This window comes from Podarcis liolepis, assembly GCF_965112155.1.
Source record: "Podarcis liolepis genome assembly, chromosome: 5".
Classification (NCBI taxonomy): Eukaryota; Metazoa; Chordata; class Lepidosauria; order Squamata; family Lacertidae; genus Podarcis; species Podarcis liolepis.
The window spans coordinates 32,586,453-32,594,492 of NC_139556.1; the positions used below are offsets into that span (position 1 = coordinate 32,586,453).

At 45.8% G+C, this 8,040-nt stretch overlaps 1 protein-coding gene across 2 annotated transcripts; it reads left to right on the forward strand.

Moving 5' to 3' along the window:
* Positions 1-1,501: 1,501 nt before the first annotated feature.
* On the forward strand, positions 1,502-6,935 carry FAM241B (family with sequence similarity 241 member B). 2 transcript variants are annotated; one of them, XM_083503270.1, is made up of 3 exons: positions 1,502-1,630; positions 3,470-3,596; positions 5,097-6,935. In XM_083503270.1, exons 2-3 carry the CDS (start codon positions 3,504-3,506, stop codon positions 5,373-5,375), a joined length of 372 nt encoding a protein of 123 aa, XP_083359396.1. In that variant the 5' UTR covers positions 1,502-1,630; positions 3,470-3,503; the 3' UTR covers positions 5,376-6,935. The 2 variants fall into 2 exon arrangements, with proteins under 2 accessions (XP_083359396.1, XP_083359397.1); XM_083503271.1 differs by having other exon boundaries at positions 1,556-2,160.
* The last annotated feature ends 1,105 nt before the right edge of the window (positions 6,936-8,040 follow it).

The following is an 8,040-nucleotide window of genomic DNA, read 5'->3' on the forward strand; positions in this document are numbered from 1 at the left end:
AAAAGACGTAAAACAGCGTTGAAACACTTTTACATTTCACGTAATTTTTTAGTTGGCTGCGCTAAAAACATACCTACTCTTGTCAAACACCAAGAGCGAACTGGCGGGCGGCGCATTCGCAACTATCATACTCACACATGTATAGACAGGTTTTAGTGATGTCACGACACGAATAACGTTTCTCGATATTGAAATATTGTTGGTGTATCAATGTGCTCCTTGCATCAATGTGCCCTGCCTCCCCCTATATCCTTGCACTAATACAACATTGATCTTCCTGGTCCTTTGAATACAACTCTTCGCCTTAGGTCCAGCCTAAGCCTATATATGCCTACTCAGTAATGTGCTCCACTGATTTCAGTAGTGCTTACTACAGCTAAGTTAGTAGAACTTAATCTAGGATATAAGTCCCACTGATTTCAAGGGTGAGGGGAATTGCAACCAACTTAGTTTGGGTTCAACTTTCTGAAGCGGAGAAGCAAATGACACCCCCTCCCCATGTTAGCACAATCTGATGAATCAAGTTATTTTGGCACCTGAGGCAGAAAATCATCCAAACGCCCTTACACCCACTTTGTGGCAGTAAAAATACAGAAAGTTAAATACAGTGGTACCTCGGGTTAAGTACTTAATTCGTTCCAGAGGTCCGTTCTTAACCTGAAGCACCACTTTAGCTAATGGGGCCTCCTGCTGCCGCTGTGCCGCCGGAGCACGATTTCTGTTCTCATCCTGAAGCAAAGTTCTTAATCCGAGGTACTATTTCTGGGTTAGCAGAATCTGTAACCTGAAGCGTATGTAACCCGAGGGACCACTGTACTGCTTAAGGCAGCTGCTTCTCTCTGCCTAGTGTAAGGCACTCTCTTCAAGAGTTGGTTGATCTGCAATAACTAGCCAATTATGTATTTAGTTACTTGTCACTAAAAGGGTCTCCTGCTGACCTCTGCACCCCGGATATTTCCTAAAGACAGAGAAGTGGGTAGGGCCAGCCCACATCTGTTTACAATAACTAGCATGACCACCATAGCTGTCAACTTTTCCCTTTTCTTGCGAGGAATCCTATTCGGAATAAGGGAATTTCCCTTAAAAAAAGGGAAACGTTGACAGCTATGATGACCACGTAAAGGAAAAAAGAGTGCAAGTCTCCTGAACCTTCAGAAGAGGAAAATGTCAACAGGTATATTGTGCACCTGTTGCAATTCTCTCTTCTACCCAGCGGTTAAAGGTGCAAGGGGAGCCCTGCCCTCCTTTCCCCCCTTTACCCGGGGCGGGGGGCGGGCGAGGAACACGCGGCCATCCCGAGGTCGCCTGGCCCTCCCACCAGCCGCAGCCAAAACATCTGCAAGGCCCTGGTTCAGCAGAACTTCCTTCCGTCCGCCAGCGCGAGCTCTCTTGCCGTCAAGCAACCTGCAGTTCACGGAGGGCGCCTGAGGAGGGGGCTGCTCAGGTTTTGCAAACGCTTCTAGCCGCAGGATCTTGCTTTGCGCCTCTCCCTTCCCTCGCCTGCTTGCAACTTCCGGCGCCGACAGCCTGTAGGAAGTTGCCAAGCTTCAGATGTGTCACAGTCGAGAGGAAGCAGCTGGAGGAGCAGCGGCCGGAGACGTTTTGCACCAGCCGGAGGGGGAGAAAAGAGGCGAGTGGTGCATCTCTAACTGCTCCTTCATCCCTCCCACCCCGCCGCCAATTTTTTTTTGCTTTATCCTCTGAAAGGGCAGCTCTGTCAGAAACGCAGAATCCTAAGATGCAGCCGAAGAAATGCGGATCCCCTTGGTTAAAGCAGGGTAGAGTTACCTGCCAGGATTTTGTTTGAGCCAAATGCAGCGCGGGAAGTTGGTCCCTTTATCCGAGGGGGTTTGGGTGTCTGCCCTGGAGCAGCTGCAAGAATAACTGCTTTGCGAGCATGTGCAGTGTGCCCGTTTCCTTGTCAGAAGGGGTACCTTTCCTCCCAAGGCGAGGCTGGGCATTCTAGGGCACTTCACATTAAAAAACAGCAACTAAGCTCTGTTATCATAACTCGTAGCAGTGAGTCCCTTAATTCTGCTACCTGTGTTTTCTGCTTGCTTGTTAACTCTTACCCATGCGAGGTAGGTCAATATTGCAACTGTAGAGCTGTGCCTGATAGAAGTAGCGTGTCTAAGGCAGCCTGGTGAATTCAAGCTGTAGGTGAGAAATTTTAACGGGTCTGGGGATTTTTCTAGCTTATGGCTTAATACTGTGTGAATCTGCCTGAGTGTTTTTTTAGGGGAACTTGGATGTTCATCTCACTCCTGAAGTACATTATGTTGTGCTTTTGTGAAGCTGCCTTAAGTTGCCTCTGGTGAAAGGTGGTGCCTGATAAATAGAATAACAAAAATAAAAGATATGCATGGGCCATCAATCTGTAATGGTCCTCCTGACTGTAGTCAGGTCACCAGCATCAGACTGTCTTGCACCATGGCATAACTGCTTTTATGGGACTGTTTCCCAGGTTTGTTTGAGTGCTTAGAAATCTATATTCAGATGCAGCCCTGGGGTCTAATCAAATGTGTGGAGCTTTCTCTAAAATCTGCCCTTTGTGATTTCTGTTAATCGTCCAAGGAATTAGAGACAGACTTTCACCTTTCTGTTTAGATATCAGGCTGCAGCCATTTGTCAGTTAATTGGATTAAACGATTAAAAGTCTTCTGACTCATCAACTGTGCAGTCCTATCCCTGCTTAGTCTGAAGTTAGCCCCATTGAATTCAATGGGACTTGCTCCCTGCTGACTGTGCCTAGGGTCACTGCTTGAAATGGACTGTGATTAATTGTTCTTCTCTCTCAGCTAGGAGGGATTAACTTTTCCAAGATGGTGTCTTGCGACAAATGCATGCATCATCTAAAAGCAAAGCATTCTTTTCATTTTCATTCTTACGGTGTGTGTGCCAACTTAATCGATTAAAGAGTCCTGTGATTAATCCACTTTAACTGGATGATGATGGCTCTACTGTACAGGAGTGTGTGAATCAGCCTTTCTTCTTGCTAGTCAAAGGGCTTGTCTGGTTGGGTTTTTTTGGTAATTTGCCCCCCCCCCCCCGTGTTTCTATATGAATGATCCATGGAATAGATTTTTTTTGCGTACAGTTTAGGATTGTGTGAAAAGTGTGATAAGTATTCCAATCTGCCTTAGCCATTGTGACCATGAAAAGAGGGGGTGTCAGTATTAATCGTGGAGCAACTAATAGAGAGTATAAAAATGTGCTTTCATGCAGTGCTTTTTTCTGGGGGTACGCATACCCCTAAACATTTTGTGAATCTAAGTTTGGCCTCATTGAGGGGTAGTATTTCAATATGAGTAGGAAAATAAGAGAACCCCTAAACATTTTTTTTTAAAGAAATAAAGCACTGCCTTCATGTATATTAATTTGATATGTCCTAGCTTCTCTAAACTGCACTCCTTTCCCTAAGACAACAGTTGGAGCTTGTTCAAAACTCTTTTCTTTTTTATGTTAACAGGGGTGGCAAAACAAACACCACACAACCCTTAAAGATGGTGCGGATTTTGGCCAATGGCGACATCGTACAAGACGATGACCCTCGAGTGCGGCAGAGCACTCAGAACAGAGGAACCTCCTCTCGGCCGGTGAGGAGAAGACCTTTATGTGGTGTTTCAGTTTTGCTGGGAATTATTATATGAGGAACTTGAAAGGCTTCAATATTCCTGTTGCAAATGGATGCTTAATTCTGAAGTTTGGTCGATCTGTTCAAAGATTACCCTTTTAAGTACATGCGCATGTTTCCTCTAAAGTAAATTTGCAAAATTGAGCCAGGATTGCTTCCAAGTAAGCATGCACAGAATTGCATTTGGGCACTGTAATCTGAACCACCTTTGTACTGAACTTGAGATGGAGAGGGGGAGTTGGACTGGACCACAGTTCCTAACCCTGCCAGTCACTGCCCATGTGGAGTTCCCTATTCCATCTGCAAATATGCAGGCTGTCCGGTGAGATTCCTGAGGTGGCAGCCTGCAGAAAGACCCAATATGGGGTCCTCCAGGGGCAGGAAGAAGAAACTTGCTGGATCCTGAGTCGTCCCCACTGCTGTCACTGGTGCAGCAGATTTGCCCACCCTTCTGGCCTGACTGCCACGATCAGCAGGGCTGTGGATGCTGTAGGGCCTATGTTGCTGCCTAGCCAGGGTTCACATGGCAGCCTTAATTGTGAATCATCAATACTAATAGGGGTTTTAGTTCTCTGAAGTCATTGCATATCAAAAACAACACCATTCTCATCCTAGAGGGGTTATCAACAGACTCAGGGAAACACCAAGGTTTGTAGATGTGTGTTCAAAAGAAAAGCCTTGGGTGGGTGGGGTGGGAAAGATTAAGGGGGGGCGGGAGAGAGGAGGCCAAAAAACAGTTTGGTGAGTACTGAGTGTGCTCACTGGTCACAAAATACTGACTTGATTATTTGGAGCAGGAGTGGGACATTGTCAGAGGAGTTTGTCAGTCCTTCTCCACAGGCAACCCTAGAAATTTTAGTTCTTTGAGGGAGGAACAGCAGCTCTCAGCAGCCTTGATGAATTACGATTCCCATGATTCTTTGGGGGAAGCCATGACTGAAAAAGCTGTATGATACTGCTTCAAATGTATAGTGCAAATGAAACCAGGGACAGAACATGAGGGAGGAATGGGAGGAGGATGGGATATCCTGAAAACAGGAGTAATCCACACTGCAGCATTTTGTGTCTGGCTCCATTTCTGTGTAGGCGGGGAGACTTCTTTGACATCTTAAGTCCAGCTGTCATAGATAGGATTGCCAGCTTACTGTTTCTTAAACCATGTTGGTTTTTTAAAAAAATTAAGTTTTCTGGTGCATTTTAATGCCTTGCACTATTTTTAAGGATGAAGTAGAAATTAAAAATATTTTTAAACGTTGTCTGTGGAATATGCTCACCGAAGAGGGCTGTAAGTTTTTCTGTAGTTTCCTCATTTCTCAAAACTCTCTCTATGGTAGTACCTGCCCTTTGGAATCTATGAACAACCCAAATGGCTGCAATTCTGGCTCTTTATAACTTTTACTGTATCTGTCAAACTGGATCTGGTGCCATGAATTCACTCTGTTTCTCTGGGGTTCCTCCGCAGGGTTTTTTCAACATGAACACAGGCACTGCTCCACAACAACACTACCGCCAACAGCAGCAGCCGCCGCCTCAGGATGCAGCAAGGCCAGGGGAGCGCTCACTGCTTTCAGACATCAATCAACAGTTGGTGAACATGGGATTCCTCACGTGGAACCTTGGAAACCAGGTGGTGGAGCCAGTCATGTCCATCCTGCTGCTGCTCCTTCTCATGATGGTTGGCGTGCGTGGCCTACTCTTGGTGGGCCTCATCTACGTTGTCTCTCACTTAAGCCAGCGATGACAGGGACTTCTCTACAAGCCATGACTGCTGCTTGGCGGATGGAGAACCACATTTCCTTATCCGGTGTGTGAGCGCATGTTAGAGAGGGGGGGGGGTCAGATGTGCCCCCGTTGTGTGTATGTGTGCCCATGTGGGCTCCCACCCTCAAAATGTTATGTAAATAGATTTTGTAGGGAACAGAAATGAGTTGTGGGGGGAGGCAGTATATGGAGTGCGAGTTTGTGAGGGTACAGTTTTTTCTACTTCAGTTGGCTTCCTGCGGAAGCATGAAAAATTACTTTATTTCAGTGGCACAAGGCTCACTACATTTTTTCTCGTTGTGCTGCTCAGCTTGTAGCAGTTGGGTGTGGAGGCAATCTCAGGGTTGTTGGTTGAAGCTTAGTTTTTTGACTGAAGGGGTGAAAAGGCAGCAGGTGGATCTCTCATTTGTTCTCTCAACAAAAGCGCTTAATGAATCTCATATGTAAAAGGCAGTGTTATGAGATGACTAAGTAGGCATTGTTTATTGCCCTTAGAGAGGAGGTAGGTAACATGATAACTGAGAAGGTTTAAAGCAGAGGTGGGAAATGTGTGGCCCTTCAGGTTCAGATGGACTACAACTCCCACAATCCCTAGCTATTGGCCATGCAGTTTGGGAGTGATTTGAGGTAGCATCTGGCAACATCTGGAGTGCACCAGGTTGTACAAGGCTGCATTACACTCATAATCTGGGAGTCGTAAAATGGATTGGGTTTGGTTTGGCACTCTTGGTCACGATCCGACCTTGAGCCTTTGCTTCCTTTGGTTGGAGGGGAAGACACAGGCCCCACATCCCTGGTTTAGAGCAAGTTATATAGGTATAACACCTATCACTTCTGAGATGTGTGTCCAGGTCTTTTAAAGACAGGCATGTGCATGAAGATTGATTGAAAACCAAGCTTCTTAACTCAGGTCAGTCACAGGATTAAAATACCATCTCCAAATGGAGAGAAGCTTGGGTTTGTGTGGAAATGTCGATCATGGAACCACACTTTGCATAGTTGATAGGAGGCCACTGTGTAGCTAATCAGCGTACATGAGGAAGGGCAATTCTGAGAATTATTTTCCATGTTGGGAGCTGTATGTGTGGCCTCTGTACTTTGCATTGTCGCATACACAGTCCCCATGCTGGAGGCAACAGTCCTGATGAATGGTTGCCTCTGTGTGAGTGCTGGCTCCTGGGGTGCTCACTTGGGGTCTGCCTTAAGCATGAAACCATCCATTGTCTCATAATGTGTGTGTGGTTTGTGTGTGTTGCAGTGGGGGAGCCTTACTAGGTGAGTGTGCAGTGGGCATGTGTAACGTGGTTCTCACGTCTGTTAATTTACGTGAATGGACATTTCTGCGTCCTTGCAAAATGACCTGGTGGGAGAACTCCCCACCCACCCACACTTCTTCCCCTGCTAGTGGTGGCCTCCTCTTGAAAACAGGAGTGGAGGAATCTAATCCAAGCAAAGGAAAGCTTTGTAACCACCTCCCTCAACTCTTTGTAATAATAGTTGCAAACTGTTCCTTAATACACATCTTTTGTTCCTTTCCAAATGGCTGTGGCTTCCATTCCTTTATGTGTTTGATCTTGGGCTGCTAATAATGAATGCTGGAAGCTTAAATGAAGAACTGGCTATCAACATAACTTATATTTCAGATTTATCCTGTGGACGTAAGGCAAGTTACAACATGTTTAAAACCAAAAGTATTACATTAAGCTGTAGAAATATAACATCCACAACACTTTGAACACTCAAATAACTAAACCCTCCCATCCGAAGATACACCAACAGCTTGACAGTGGCTGCTATAAGCTGATATAAACAAAAATACCCCTATTTGCTTTTGGAAGTTGTTTTGCCTTGTCTAGATGAAGGACAGATCTGAACAGGACAGGCTGTGAATGGGTTAGAATTTATTTTTGGGGTGCCTTTCAGCCAAAAAGCCCCCCAAAATGGTTCACAAAGATTTGTCCGTTCTTAAACCTCAGCATATTCTGTAATTTTAAACAAATGCAAACGAGGAAACTTTGCTTGTTCAGGTTAGTAAGGTAGCATCGCTTCCAGCTTTTCAGTCACTCACTTGGTTAGCAGATGTATCAAAGAGCAGGCAGCAGCGCTGGCTGGGATCCAAAGAGCCACACCACTGGTTCTGCTCACCCAGGGGCTGGAGAGACAAGCTTGGAGAAGTACATGGGGAGATGCTCAGCCTCTCCGTGCTCATAAGCAGTTTTAATGTGTGTTAGGAGCTCACAGGATGTGGCCGCAACAACTTCTGTGGTCTTGATTGCTATGATGAGGATGATGAGAATGATTTTATTATTTATATGCTTGGCATGACTGGGTTGCCCCAGCCACTCTGGGCAGCTTCCAACATCATATTAAAAACAAAGGAAACATCTATATCACTAACTACTGGGTTGGGAAGCTGACCCGCAATAATCTGTGACACCCCCCCCCCCAGTATTGTTCTCTCACTTGGCTTTTATTCACCCGCATTCGTGGATTGTCTGAGTTTTTGAGGGAAACCCCTGTCAGAGGTGGTCCTTCAGTGCCGGCAGCCACTATTGTGAGTTCAAGTAACAGAACTAATCCTGTTAGCAGCTTGCTCCTGCGCTTGCTGTAGAGGTGATGCTCCCTACAATAACAGAACAATGGGT

Excerpts from the sequence above, each read along its gene's own strand:
- FAM241B (XM_083503270.1), top strand. The coding sequence starts at position 3,504 with ATGGTGCGGATTTTGGCCAATGGCGACATCGTACAAGACGATGACCCT. Across the intron at positions 3,597-5,096 it reads GAGGAACCTCCTCTCGGCCG|GGTTTTTTCAACATGAACAC; the intron begins GTGAGGAGAAGA and ends GTTCCTCCGCAG.